The sequence below is a fragment of the Choloepus didactylus genome, chromosome 4 (assembly GCF_015220235.1).
Source record: "Choloepus didactylus isolate mChoDid1 chromosome 4, mChoDid1.pri, whole genome shotgun sequence".
NCBI lineage: Eukaryota > Metazoa > Chordata > Mammalia > Pilosa > Megalonychidae > Choloepus > Choloepus didactylus.
Genome location: NC_051310.1, coordinates 135,688,587 through 135,704,703, shown reverse-complemented (window position 1 = coordinate 135,704,703; position 16,117 = coordinate 135,688,587). Strand labels below are relative to the sequence as shown.

Sequence of the window (16,117 nt, the reverse complement as noted above, 5' to 3'; positions counted from 1 at the left end):
CCAACAAAGAAAGGAGAAAGAGATATAGAGAATTTTAACAGACATATATAGAACCTTACATCCCAAATCACCAGGACACTCATTTTTCTCTAGTGATCACAAATCTTTCTCCAGAGTGGACCATACGCTGGGACATAAAACAAGCCTCAATAAATTAAAAAAAAAAACAAAAAACAATTGAACATATTCAAAGCACAATAGAAGTCAATAATTTTGAATTGTAACTCCACTATTTAATTCCTACATGATACAAAATACACAAACTCTAATGACAAATCAGCGGTTTTGAACTCAATGTAAAATATGTAATTTTTGACAAGAACTATATAAACGTGGGGGAATGCAGGAGTATAGGTACATAGTTTATGTGTCCTATTGAAATTAAGTTGGTATCAAAGAAAAACAAGATTGTTATGGATTTAAGAGTTTAATTTTAAGCCCCACAGTAAACACAAAGAAATTATCAGAGAATATAACCATAAAGATGAAAAGTAGAGTATGGGTTAAGAGAAATGGGGGAAGGGGCAACGGGGAGTTAACAAATGAGTGTAGGGTTGCTGTTTGAGGTGAAGGAAAATTTCTAGTAATGGATGGTGGGAAGGCGATAGCATTACAACATTCTAAACGTGATTAATCCCACTAATGGAATGCTAGGGAGGGGGTGGAATGGGAAGACTTCGGCTGAATATATGTTTCCACAATTGAGAGAAAAAAAAAAAAAAGTCTAAACAGATGAGAATTGAATGCTAAGGATGACCCTGGATGGGACCTGAGGATGGAGGACAGGAGGCCCAAAGGGACACAGTTGAGACATAAGGAAAAGGAAATATAGAATGTAAGCTTTGTATCATAGTTGACTGTCTTGTACTTCTTAGCTGAGCTTAATGGGATTGCATAAAAGAATGTTCTTGTTCATGGGAATTGTATATGTGAATCATAGTGTTTGTTCAAGGATGTGTGCAACTAGCTCTCATATGTTCAGAAGACAGCGCAATAGATGATGGATGATAGGGAGAGAGGGAGGGAGGGAAAGAAATAGCGGTCTGACAACATGTTAAAGTTAGTGGATCGGGGTATCAGAGGGGTCAGGGAATGCTGGAGATCTGTGTATAGGGTTTATATTGGTTTTGCAACTGTTCCTATAACTTTGAATTTATTTCAAAATAAAATGTAAAAAAAAAAGGATTATAAGGGAATATTACGAATTAAGGAACAATTATATGTCAATAAATTAGATAACCCAGGTGAAATGGAAAATTTCCAGAAAAACAAGAATAAAGCTTACTCAAGAAGAAATAGAAAATCTGAATAGATTACAATAAGAGACTGAATTAGTAATTTAAAAAAAAAACAAAAAACTTGCTATTAAGCAAAACCCAGATGACTTCACTGGTGGAGTTAACCAATTGATTAAAGAATGCCAGTACAAACTCTTACAAAAACAAAACAAAACAAAAACAAAAGAGGAGGAAATACTTTCCAACTCATTCTGAGGCCTATATTATCCTGATACCAAAAGCAGATAAAGACATTACAAGAAAAGAAACCTACAGTCCAATATCCTTATGAATATAGATACAAAAATCCTCAACAAGATACTATCAAACCAAGTCCAGCAACATATAAAAAGGAACATATACCATGACCAAGTGTAATTTATCCCAGGAATGCAAGGTTGTTCAACATAAAAAATCAATCAATATAATACAATATTACTAGAATAAAGGGGGAAATAACTCACCAAACTACCATATCAGTAGCCACAGAAAAACAGTTGATGAAATCCAATACCCTTTCATAATAAAAACACTCAACAAATTGCTAAGAGAAGGAAACTTCCTCAACCTGATAAAGGCCATTTATGAAAAACTCAGCTAATGTCCACTCTCACCACTGTTATTTAGCATTGTACAGGAGGTTCCAGCCAGGGAAACTAGGCAAGAAAAAGAAAGGAAAGGCATCCAGGTTTAAAAGAAAGAAATAAAAGCATCTCAGTTTGCAGATACATGATCTTATATATAGAAAACCTAAAAGAATATATAAAGACATGAAACTTTTAGAGCTAATAAATGAGTTCAGCAAAGTTTCAGGATGTAAGATCAATATAAAAAATCAGCTGTATTTCTATATAGCAATGAACAATTCAAAAAATGAAATTAAGGAAACAATTTCAGTCATAATGGCATGAAAAAGAATAAAATAGATAAATGTAACCAAGAAAGTAGAAGATTTGTACATTGAAAACTACGTAACATTGTTGAAATACTTTAGACCTAAATAAATGGAAAGTCATCCTGTGATCATGGATTGGACAACTTAATATTGTTAAGATGGCAATACTACTCAAATTGATTCACAGATTCAATGCAATCCCTATCAAAATTTCCAGTGCCTCTTTTGAGGAATTGGACAAGCTGATCCTAAAATTCATATGGAAATGCAAGGGACTCTGAATAGCCAAAACAATCTTAAAAAAGAAAAACAAAGTTGGAGGACTCACACTTCTTATTTTCAAAAATTATTACAAAGCTACAGTAATCAAGACAATGTGGAACTGTCATCAGGATAGACACATAGATCAGGGGAATAGAATTGAGAGTTCAAAAATAAATCCATACATGTATAATCAAGTGATTTTTGACAAGGATGGCAAGAACATTCAATGGGGAAGAATAGTCTTTTCAACAAATTGTTCTGGGACAACAGGATATTTACATACAAAAGAATGAAGTAGGACCCCCTAACTCACATCATATAAAAAATGAACTCAAAATGGGGTCAAAGGCATAGATATAAGAACTAAAACTCTTAGAAGAAAACATAGGCATAAATCTTCATGAACTTGGATTAGACAATGTTTTCTTGTGACACCAAAAATCACAAGCAACAAAAAATAAGTAGATAAATTGAACTTTTTATTAAAATGAAAAAACTTTTGTGCTTCAAAGGACTTTACCAAGAAACTGAAAAGACAACCCACAGAATGGGAGAAAATATTTGCAAATCATATATCTGATAAAGGACTTGCATCTAGAACATACAAAGAACTCTTACAATTCAAGAATAAAATACAACCCAATAAAAAAATGGGCAAAGGATCTGTATAGGGATTTCACCAAAGAAGATATGCAATTGGCCAAAAAGCACATGAGAAGATGCTCAACATCATTAGTCATCAGGTGATGGATGCTATGATAATTGTTTAAAGTTGAGAGTGATGATGATTGTACAACTAAGTGAAGATAATGTAAGAAACTGATCTTTATCTTGGAATAGAATATATATTAAGTGAAATTAGGAACCACTACTTAATAAATCACTCCCTCGACTTGAGGCTTGTGAAATTTAGGGTTGTAAATGGGAGGCTGAGCCCGCCTATAATTATGCCTAAGAGGAACCTCCAGAGAACCTCTTTTGTTTCTCTCTCTAAGCCCAACTTGGCAAATAAATTCATTAACCTCCCCCCAACGAGGGACATGACTCCCAGGGGAATGAATCTTCCTGGCGATGTGGGACATGACTCCCAGGGAATGAGCCTGGCCCTGGCAGTGAGGGATTGAAAATGTCTACTTGACTGAAAGCGGGGAGAAATGAAAGGTAACAAGCTGAGGTTACAGTGGCTGAGAGATCCCAAATAGAGTCGAGAGGCTACCCTGAAGGTTTCTCTTATGCACGCTCCAGCTAGATATCCCAAATGGCCACAGTATGTCATGCCCTTACCAAAAGTAGTCCCCAAATACCTAGGTCCCTACCTGTGATTCTATAAAAGAGTCACTAAGTTTCATCTCTCAGAAAACAAAACAAAACAAAATAAAAACCATAATGAGATGTCACTTCACATTCACTAGAATGGCTGTAATCAAAAACTAAGAAAATAACAAGTGTTGATGAGGATGTGGAGAAAATGGAACCATTGTAACTTGCTGGTGGGAAAGTAAAATGGAGAAGCCACTTTGGAAAACAGTTTAGCAGTCCCTCAAAACATTAAACATAGTTACCATATGACCCAGCAATTCCACTCCTATGTGTATTTCCAAAAGAGGTGAAAACATATGACCACAGAAAAACTTGTATACAAATGGTTATGAGTATTATTTATAATAGCCAATATTATGTGGAAACATCCCAAAAGTCCATCAACTGATGAATGGATAAATAAAATGTGGGATACCTTTACAAAGCAGTATTTTTCAGCCATATAAAGGAATGAAGTAGTGACACTTGCTACAACATGATGAACCTTGAAAATATGCTGAGTGAAAGAAATCAAACCCAAAAGTCACATACTGTTTGATACCTTTTATATGAAATGCACAGAAAAGGCAAATCCATAGAGACAGAAATAGATTAATGGTTGCCAGGAGCTTGGGAGAAGGTAGGGAATGACTGCTAATCAGTGTGGGTTTCTTTTTGGGGTGATGACATGTGGAATTAGTGGTGATATTGTACAACTTTGTGAACATACTAAAAATCAGATTTAACTGTACACTTTAAGAGAGTGAATTTTATGGTATGTGAATTATAGCTCAATAAAAAATTAATTAAAAAATAAATTAGAAAAAATGGCCTCACATGGCTAGTATCTACATTATTGGACAAAGCAGTCTTAAAGGTTTATATAAAGATTTAATGAGAATTTAGTGAGATCATGTTTAAAAAGCTCTTGGAAAGCCTGGTATGTAATAAACATTCAATAAGCAGCAATTACCAATACAATAGAATTTTGAAAGCAGGTAACAGTTTCCATAAATGAAGATTCCCTTTATGAAATCTTCAGATCTCTTTACCTAAAGATTTCCTCTAAATTTCATTTATGGCTATATTCCATAAGGTCCTGTAAGTATAATCCTCTCTTTACCCATTATTCATTAGTGCTGTATTTTAATTACTGCCTTTGCTACATTTCTGAAATGTGACCTGGATTTGTTCTTTCCTGACAGATAGCCTAGATATTTTCCTATGATATTGCCAGTGAGTGGCCTATTGTCCCACTACAGATTTATAAAAGAAGTTTGACAGAACAACTTACTGAATATAAAATTTAATGTATGTAAAAGTGCTTAGTAAACTGTTTCATCATTCAATATTCACCACTTCCTTGTGAAGTAACAACCTCGGTTTTACAGATGATAAAACTGAGGTTGAGAAGGGCTAAAATTTGTCTAAAGTTACAATGGTAATAAGTCAGGTCTTCTGATGTTTAATTAAGTCCAGTGCTCTTTATATTCCAACACTGTTATAGAGGTTTTCATATAGAGTGCTCCATTTAAAGTATCCCTGGCACAATAACGAACGTCTAACAGAAAAACAGCAAATAGGAAAAAACCCAGTATGGATGGAGAGTAGTAATGTATTTACATTTTCTCAGAAAATCAATTTTCCTTTATGCATATTATTTAATAGATTTGTTACTTTTTCACATTTATTCATTATTTCTTGGGGGGAAAATTCTCAAAGGAAAAGTTCCGAAGTTTTATTATAAATCTAAACAAAAAAATGAGTTCTAAGCCCAGAAATTACAGACCATAACTAGATAATAATGTGAGGTGTGCCTGAAGTTTATGAATAGAGAGAATATTTAAGAGTACTTTATACTAAAATTATTTTATATCTCCAGATTTAGGAAGATGATGAGTATGAACTAGTAAAAAATCAAGAGAGTTAGGGTATTTCTGAAGACATGACATTAATCAAATGACTATAGCAGTTTCACCTAGCTGAGCTTCTCAGGGGGATTATTTAATGACTAAGCATGGATGGCATATAACTATGTTATGCTTCTAAAGTATTTTGCATTTGAAAACAGTACTCCTGAATACTTAAAAATTTCTAAGATTTTGTTTAAACTACTATTTTTAACTTTATGGAAAGAAGTTGTTAAGCTGTTAAGTAAATGTGATCTTCATTTAAATTATTAAAAATTCTATATCAGAGGTGTTACTGTATACCCTTCAAGTACTTGAATAATAATAGTTATTGGGCACTGTTCTAAACACTATACAATCTATCTCAGTTAATTCTAGCAATGCTAATGGTAGATATTATTATACTCACTTTATAGATGAAAGAATTGAACATTTTCTTTGATTTATTTCCTTCATAGATTAAGTAAATACAATTAAATGACTGCCATAACTCCTTGTTCAACATTTCCATTTCTCACTGTAATAAAAAATGCTGCTGCTATAGACTTCCATAGTCATGTCTAGTTTGAAATTAGTCCCCAATACACATTACAACAATTTGAAAAAATCCAAAAGGCAGATTACTTCCTCTGCAGTTTGCATTAGGCTTCTCATTTGTTAATGCTTTCAAATGCAGTATAAGAGAAAAAAGTCATTAAATTCTATTACTATTTTTAGTAACTATTTTTAATCTATTTTGAAGTGGATACTAGATTGAAACTATAGCTTTAAATGTTTTAGTATTAGCACTGGATTTTATTTTTTAGTAGGTTTAAAGAAAAATCATGCAGAAAATAGAGTTCCCATATATCTCTTCCCCCAACTATTAAAAACAACTTGCATTAGTGTAGTAAATTTGTTTCAGTTGATGACAGATTATTATTATAATTGCATTAACTATAGCTCTTGATTTACCTTGAGTTCCCTGTTCATGTTGTACATGCTATGTCTTTTTTTAAAAATCTTTATTCTAGTAACATATATACAACTTAAAATCTTCCCTTTTAACCACGTTCAAATATATAATTTGGTGCCACTAATTACATTCACAATGTTGCGCTACCATCAACACTGTCCATTACCAAAAATTTTCCATCACCCCAAAAACCTGTAAATTTAGGCATTAACTCCCCATTCCCTATATCCACCTCACCACTTGTGAACTCTATTTTAGTTTCTTACTCTATAAATTCACTTGCTCTAATCATTTCGTATCAGTGAGAGCATAAAATATTTGTCTTTTTGTGTCTGGGTTATTTTGCTGAACCCGATGTCTTCCAGGTTCATCCATGTTGTCACATGTATCAGAACTCCATTTCTTTTGATGGCTGAATGATATTCCATTGTATTTACGTACCCCATTTTGTTTATCCATTCATCAGTTGATGGACAATTGGGTTGCTTCCATTTTTGGCAACTGTGAATAACGCCATCATGAACACTGGTGTGAAAATATCTGTTCAAGTCCCTGTTATCAATTATTTTGGGTATATACCTAGAAGTGGGAATGCTCTGTCATAAGATAATTCTATACTTAACTTTCTGAAGAACTGCCAAACCATCTTCCACAGCAGCTGCACCACTTTACATATCCATCGACGATGAATGAATGTTCCTATTTCTCCACATCCTCTCCAACACCTGTAATTTTCCAATTTTTAAATGGCAGCTATTCTAGTGGGTATGAAATATTATCTCATTATAGTTTTGATTCGCATTTCCCTAATGGCTAATGATGTTGAGCATCTTTGCATGTGCATTTCAGCCATTTGTATACCTTCTTTGGAGAAATATCTACTCAAGTCTTTGCCCATTTTGTTTAGATTTCTAAATGCTAATCAGTAATTCAACTTTAAATTCCCCACTGATATCTAAGTTTCCTCTCAAGACATCCAATCACATCATGTATTCTATTGATTTTATCTTCTTGTAAAGATCTCTTTGAGAAACTTACGGTCTTCTCTAATTTGGAATGCTTGGAATTTAAGCCGAGTGCATACCTGTCATCTTGCGATTTCCCTTAATTATCATCTTGAGGATATTTTCACTTCTTATTGTCTTTCTCTTTCTGAGTTTACTCCTTTTTTTGATGGAGTTTTCTCTCCAGTTTTCTAAAGTATAATTTACATAAAATAAAATATACCCATTAAGTGTAGAGTACTTGAGTCTTTGACAAATGTGTTTATTTTGTAACCACCACTTCAATCAAGATATAGAACATCTTGAAACAAAAAATATCCTTGTGACCCTATGTAATCTCTCCTTGGTCACCCCACACAACCACTGGTCTGATATCTTTTACTTCAGATTGAATTTGTCTGTTCTAGAACTTCATATAAATGGAATCACAGAACATGAACTCTTGTGTCTGGCTCAGCATAATGCTACTGAGATTCACCTTTATTATCACCTTTAGTTTTTACTGCTGGGTAGTATTCCATTGTATGAACATACCACGATTTATTTATCCATTCACCTGCTAATGGACACTTGGGTTGTTTCCAGTTTGGGACTATCATGAATAAAGCTAATATGAACAGTTGCTTTCAAATCTTTTTAAGGACATGTTTTTTTCCTCTTATGTAAATACGTAAGAGTGGAACTGCTGGGTCATAGGGTAGGTATATATTTAACATAATAAGAAACTGTCAAACTATTCTCCAAAGTAGTTGTACCATTTTACAAGTCCTGTTAACAATGCATGGTATTCCACTGGCTTGACATCCTCACAAAAGTTTGTATTGTCAGTCTTTTTAATTTTAGATATTCTAGTGGGTATGGAGTTTTGTTCCATGAGGTACACCTTCCAGAAGCTTCCTAAAAAGGATATATGGAAAGTAAAATTTTTGAATCTTTGCATGTCTGAAAATGCTATTCTATCCTCCCATTTGATTGATGACTTGGAATTCAAGGTTGGAAATAATTTTCCTTCCAAATTTAAGGTATTGCCTATGAACTTCTAGTTTTGAGTGTTGCTGTTCAGAAGTCAAAAGCCATTCATATCTCTCTGATCCTTTGTGTGACCTATTCTTTGTCCTTGGAAGCTTACAGAATTGTCTTTGTTCCCTGTGTTCTGAAATTTCATAATAAGGTACCTTGGTGTAAGTCTATTTTCACCCATGTTTCTGGGATTTTGTGGACTCTTTCAATCTCGAAATGCATGCCCTTCAGTTCTGGGGAATTTCTTAAACTATGTTGCTGATGATTTCCTTTCTGCTTTTTCTATTTCTCAAATTCCTATTATTTGGTTGCTTGACCTATTGGACCAATACTCTCAATTTTCTTGCCTTTTCTCTCCTATTATCTGTCTCTGAGTTTTTGCTCTATTCTGGGAGAGAGTGCCTTAATTCATCTTGATTAATCTGCTATCATGTCTTTATTGTTCAAAACCTGTTTTCTTACCCTGAATTTCTTTTTTAAAGTAGCCTGCTCTTGTTTCATGTATGCATTCTTTTCTCTGCATATACTTAGTTTTATGAATGCTTTTCCCTTTATAGTCTATGTATTCCAATTTGCCTTTTTTTTTTCTGTTTAAGTCTTTCATGTTAGAGACTTTCCTCAGATGTTTGGTGATCCTTAGTTTTCTGGTCACATTTTAAGAATGTATACCTAGAAGGCTAAATTAAAGACCTGAGCACATGAGAAGGGGCGTTGCTAACTCTAAGCTTCATCATAAAGCAATATGGCTAGACTGTTGGGGTACCCTAATGTCAATATCTTTAGGTCTTTCTTCTTGGGCTGCTCACCTTCCTAGAGAAGACTTCTCTATTCTCTAGTCTAGAGAATGAAGAGCTGTTATTGATATATATAGGGAGATCTTAGTACTCAATATACATATGTTCACATTTTACCCCTCCCCCCCTTTTTGGTACTGTATCTTCCACCCTCAAATGGACCTGGATTTACTCTATGGAGTAGAGAAGAAACAAGTAGTCCTTGCTTTGCACAGTTCCAATATGCATGAATTTCAGTCACCACAGTTTAAATAACCCAAGTTCCCCAACAACACAATTCAAATTTCAGTTACCTGTGACTAATTACATAAAATACAAATTTCACTGCTAGCTCTTTAGGCCATAAATCACCAAGTAAATAACAGATGTGCTCCCATGAATCAATGACCAATCATGTCACTTCTTTCAAAGTCTGCCAGTGATTGGTCACTGTGCATCTGTTATTCAGTTCACACAGAGACAGCAGTGTATAGTTGTGTTGCCTCCTTGTCTCCAAGTGATAAATTCATGTGACATTTCACAGAAATGGAAAATTAAAGAGAGAATTCGTCAACACAGATGAAAGTATAGCAAAGAAATGATAATGCTGGAAGTGAAAATGGATTATGATTAGAAGATATGAAAATGCTGACATCAAAGCAAAGATATCATCATGACCGGAAATAACAGTGAGTAATATGTATGCAGTATGGCAGATATATTTACCACTCTGTTAAGTAACTGTGGGATTTGAATTGCAGGAAAATAGTTATAGAAGAAATAGTTGACTGTGGGAATGTTGACAATGCTGCCATTCAAGAGACTAGATATGAAGCAAATGGAATCTAGTGAAATGGAACCTATGAACATAAAAGAGGAAAGTGGTTGTGACAAAAAGGATGACGATGACCCAGAGTAACTGATGTTGGCAAAAAAGTTCACATTAAAGGAACCCTTAGAAGTATTTCATGACAAAGTATAAAATGCTGGAAGCTGATCCAAACTTAGAAGGGAGTATAATTCACCAAGGCATAGAAAAGAAGCTCATATTGTAAGTTATACAATGAAAAGAATGTAAGCAGTGTTCAAACTACTCTTAATAAGTATTTTACAAAGAAAACACTTTGATTCTCAATGCTTCTAATGTTTTAAAGTGTACTAAATAAATGTTTTCCTATTTTTTTTCATTTCTCTATACATTTATAATCAACAGGGAGCTTTTAATGTTTTGACTAAAAATTTTAAAAATCATGGAACAACTAGTTTTCCTGATTTATTAAGATCACTTTGCATGGCTTCAGCTTGCAGTAATTTTCACATACACACTACTGTGCAAAGTGAGTACTGCCTCTATCTGACTGAATTTTAAACAGATTGTAACTAGCTTTCCTTATTTTAGCCTTTCTTTTCATCCACATTTCCAGAGGTAACTAGGGCAATGATTAATTCTGTTCCTACTAAGAATTCCTACTAAGTTCTCAAATGTGATTACATATCAGCAGTATTAGCATCACCTGGGACCTTGTTGAAGTGCAAATTCTCAGGCTCCATCCCAGGTCTACTGATTAGAAATTCTGGGGGTAGAGCCCAGCAATTTGTGTTTTAACAAATTTTCTATGTGATTCTAATGCAAAGTAAAGCTTGAAAACCACTGTTGTAGTATAAACTCGGTTGATTCTAGGCTTTCCCCATTGCTGGCTTAGGTTTGGCTTTCTTAGGTCAGTTATCTCTTGTCTCTTTCCTCCCCATTTTCCAAAATTTTTGTTGTTCTTGTCTCCACTCCAGTTTTCCTCATCTGTGTGGAGAAATATATATATTTGTATTTATATTTATATTTATATATATTTAACCTCTTTATTGTAGTTTAAGAGAAGTTTCAGAAAAGGAGCAAAATTAGATGCATGAATTCAAATTGTCATTTTTACCTGGAAATCTCTTTGCATTCACTCTTCAAGCTTTTTCATCCTCAGTGAATGCGGTTGTTAAAGTAACCAATAACTCTTAACTAAATCCAAAGGATATTTTAGGTCTCATCTCATCAGACTTTTCAGCAGCTTCAACTTGCTGATTTCCATTTTGAAATGCATATATATATATATGCATATGATATATTATATATAACAGCCCACTAGACATTTCCACTTGGCTAATTTGCAGACATGTCAATATTCAAATATCTAAAACAACCCTTGAGTCTATTCACATCTGTGTTCCCTCCCTGTTTCATACATGGCCTATATTTCCATACACTAAGCTGCTCAGGTGGAGAAACTTCAGAATCATTTCTGACACTTCTCCCCTCATCCTCCACATGCAAACCATCACAAATTTGGTCACTGTTAGCTCTAGAATGTTTCTCAATTAGTACATTTTTCTCCATCCACTTGAATTCAAACCATAATCAGTTCTTATCTAGACCTCTGTAATAATTTACTTGCTTTTTCATTCCTGCACCCTCCAATCCATTCTCCATATAACAGCCAGAGTGATCTTTTAAAAAGGTAAATCCAGTCATGCCATTCCCCTACTTAAAAGCCTTCATCAGCTTCTACTGCACTAGAGTAAAATCTATACTCACTTAACATGCTTATTATTAGGTCCTGCCTGATCTGGTCCCCCTGCCTACCTATGCAAACTCATTTTATGTCTCTTTCCTTCTTGCTCACTAAACTGCAACCATGCTGGCTTGGTCTTTCTAGTTCTTTTATAGAATTGGAAAGCTTTAGGATCTTTGTACCTGCTCATCTCTTCACCTGGAAAACTCCTCCCACACTTCCAAAGCTTGGATAATTCCTTTCTTTTCTTTCTTCAGGTGTCAATTTAAATGTACCTAGCTCACAATAGAAACTATGTCCAGCTAGTTACTATCTCTAATAGCATCTTGTTCTTTTTCTTCATGGTAATTACGATAGTTTGAATTTTAAAGTTATGTGTTTATTTGTTTAACGTCTGTCTCGGATTAAATGCTTCAGACAGTAAGGTTCATAATAGTTTTGTTCTCCACTGTATATAGAGAACACGTATAACAGTTCCTGGCCTACAGTAAGTACTCAAAAACTATTTGTTAAATGGAAGGAAGAAAAGAATGGACCGTGTCCAAGGTCTTACATCGCAAGCTAGTGGCAAAGCCAAGATTGATAATCAAGTCTCTCTTTATTACTTCATTTTTTATTAACCCATACTTCCTACATAAGATGCTTTATTACTAAGTTCTTTTTACACTTTAATAAATGCTTTACTATGTAAAATTGTGTATAACATCCTGGATAATATTCTTAATGCCTATGCTAAGTACTAGCATATCTATATTGTTCAATGAAAGATTTTCATATGTGAAAATCAAGTCAGTATTTGCAAGGAAACACTTTCACAAAACAATCCTTACCAATTAGGAGATTTCAAAAATGCTGAGGAAAATTATATCTTAATGATTTTTACTTAAGTGAAATGAACTCCAATTTTAGAGAGAAAAGTGATTAATGTTACTCTAACTTCAAATATTAAATATTAACTTCAAAAATCACTAAGTTTAAATGATTCAATATTCTAGTTGTATGAATTTGGGCAAGTCAGTGAATCTTAAGTCCGTTTCTTATCCAGCCATAGCTTCACTCCTGACTTTTAATTTCTTTACAACTTAAGCATTTATAATTCTCAAACAAAATAATTAATTAATTCAACCAAAAAATATTTTCGAGGGTCTACTCTATGCAGTGACTATTCTAGATGCTATGGATTCAGCTTATATTTGAGTAGGGGAAAAGAGATATTAAACAAGTAAATAAACAAACAAGATAATATCAGAGGTTGAGTGGTTTGAAAGTTGGGGAGGGTGAAGGGGAGAAGGGAGGTTTCCTTTAGACAGTCAGCAAGTCTCTCAGAAGTGTTTTTTTGAGATGAGACAATGACAAGAAACCTTTCAAAAGAATATTTGGGAAAGGGCAGTCCACGTAAAGCAGTGTTTTTCAGACTGCAGGCCTTCATCTATTAGTGAACCATGAAACCAATTTAGTGGGCTGGGACCACTATTGAAAAAATATTAGAATACAGCACATGAAAAAAACTGTTTCAGTTATACATATACATATGTGTGTGTGCATACATACATATGTATGGATGTATGTCTATGTGGGTCACAATGTTAAGTTTATTTCTTACTATGGCAAGGTCAAAAAAAGTTTGAAAGCCACAGAAATAAAGGGACCAGCCAGTATAAAGTCCTTAGGGCCAGAAAAGGCTTTGTGACTCCCAGGAAAAGAAAGGCCAGCATGGCTGAAGTGAGCATGGGGGAAGAGTGGTATGACATGAGGTAGGAAATGCATATAAATTTCCTACATTTAACCTCCAACCAAGCATCCTAAATCTGGCCTGCCACCTCTGCTCCTGTCATTGTTCATCACTAAGAGATGTGGGAGAATCATCTCCCTGCTCTAATGTCATTTGTAAACTGTCATTAAGAGGAGCTAGCAGTTACCCTAAAGCATCTGTGAAAATTTCTAAAATAAGAATGTGTTTTACAGTAAGAATTTATTACTTACATAATTAAAAAATGAAAATTAAAACCAAGCTCAAAAACCCTGATGAACCCTCTGGTTTTTTCTGGTTTTATTTAAATTAGCATATTTCTTGCATATAAATACAAAAGAAAAACTATAGAGATCATTTAAATTGAAATGCAGAGAAAATAATCAAAAGGCTGGGAACTGTAGATGTAGCTCTTCCATTAACAATCTAAGAGGCCTCACACATTATTGATTGAATCTCTCTAGGCTCTGAGATTCTTCTTGTTTGTAAAACAAGCAGGTGGAGCAGGTGTTCAGTAAGTCCCTTTAGACTGAAAATTCTATGATTCTAAGTAACTTTAGAATCATTTACTGTATTAAATGTTGCAAAAATTAACCTGGTGTTTTATCAAAGTATAAAACGAGAGAGAAAAGAAGAGGCAGTTACACGATATACAATGAAGATAAGATCCATAACTTGACTGTAGATGATACTGTGTTTGGAGAAATAGGAGGAGGCAAAAGTTATCTCTGGAAGTTTATTGTCGTGCTTAGATTGATCTGCACTTTGGAACCGTGTGGACTTTTCACATCATGAGATTAGTATCTTAGATAAATTTCCTGAAAACAAAGTTTAAACCTCCTATCAAGCCTATCTAAAGCCTGACAAACTCTCCAGGCAAGGTAAATGGAAAGTGAGTTGAAACACAACTCACCTACAAGTTCTCCAATCATGAAAAGCAAGTAAAGAACGGCAGCAATGGTCAGTCTGGTTTTCACCTTTCTCTGCTTCAGTAATTCTCTCTGTTTGCTGCAGTTGTCACAAGGGTCCACCTTCAAACTCAGCTGACTGTTGGTCAAAGGTAAGTCCTGGTCCAATAAGGAATCATCGTCGGCCTGGAGGGCCGGGTGCGCCCCGTTAATAGGCCTTCCCGGGGTTTCGGAAGCATCATCCGCCACCACAACTCGAAGTTTGTTAAACCTAGAAAGCCCCTTGTGTCCCACCTCATCCGAGAAGTCAAAGGCGCTGGTGTCATTTAAAAACAGAGGCGCATCATCCTTCTTCAGCAGAGATTTGAGGCGCTTCCACGCGCCGGATCCGGCCATGGTAGAGGCTGAGCGGCCGCGGCGCGGAACGACTCAGTGCAGGCAGGCAGTCGGCGGCGCCCGCTTCACCAGAGCGCCAGTTCCCGAAGGGAATGCCACGCGTCCCTCTCCATCCTGTGGAAAACGAAACGCGTTAAAAATTAAAGTCTCCTCAACAGTCCCCGCAAGTTCCCATGCCCCAGGCGGCGGGGCCGCAGGGCCAGCCCCCAGGCAACGCGTTCGCTTGGCCGCCGCGGCTGCAAGCGTCTATAGGCGCGGGCCGGGGCTCCGCGAAGGGGCGGCGCATCTACCTGGGGCGCTGCCTGGGGGCCGCGGCTTATCTCCTTGCCCCGGCTAGGCCGGACTGGCTCGTACTACTCGGCCCAGGGCAGCGGGGGCGCGGAGCCGTCCTCGCGCCTATCGCGCCCACCAGCCGCTGGAGGCCGGCTCCGCGAGTCTGACAGGTCCTGGGCGGCCACCGCCTCTCGCCGCCCTGCGCGAGACCACGCGCGTGCGCTGGAGCTGCAGCGGGGATAGACGCGCGAGGGAGGGGTCGGCAGGAGGACACGCAGGCCGGCAGCGCAGGCCTATGAGCGCCCGCGAGGGGCGGGGCAAAGGCGCGCGCCGTGTTTCCCCGCCCCTCGCCCCGGCTCAAGGCTCCGCCCCCGGGCCACAGCCGCGTGCTCCAGCGCTGTCTCTTACCCTGCCGGAGGCGAGGCCCTGTCTCCCGCACGACCCTTTCACCTTCCCAGGCTGGGAGGGATGTGCAGACCGAGCCGGGATCCGCCGGCCAAGTGGGTGGTCTCGAACGGTCCCGCCCGGGGTTGGGCATTGCTGCCTGGATTTCCAAACACTGGAGGTGGATCTCGGGAATCTCGAGTGTGATCCTGGTTACAGGTACTCGGCAAAAGCTCTTTCTTGCCAAGTGAGAAGCAGTTGCTGCCTCTCTGTCAAGTTGGCGAAATTTGCTGCACAGTCAGGTCAACTTGGAGAGGGCACGGCTTATTTATGCTTGTCAACAGTTTTGTGTTCTGCTTTATGTTTGCTATTGTTATTCAGCGAATTTACAATATGACCTAAACCCAATCACGGAAAAAATCTGTTTTGGCCTTTAGTTCTGTGGAAAAAAAAT

At 36.6% G+C, this 16,117-nt stretch overlaps 1 protein-coding gene across 1 annotated transcript in view; it reads right to left on the bottom strand.

The window, feature by feature from the left end:
- SLC30A4 (solute carrier family 30 member 4) overlaps positions 1-15,501 on the bottom strand; it is a 45,272-nt gene extending 29,771 nt beyond the window's left edge. The window contains exons 1-2 of the mRNA XM_037834079.1: positions 15,297-15,501; positions 14,616-15,120 (exon numbers count right to left, since the gene is read on the bottom strand). Coding sequence (XP_037690007.1) covers positions 14,616-15,006 — 391 coding nt within the window. The 5' untranslated portion in view covers positions 15,007-15,120; positions 15,297-15,501. The remainder of the gene's footprint in view (positions 1-14,615; positions 15,121-15,296) is intronic.
- Positions 15,502-16,117: the final 616 nt, after the last annotated feature.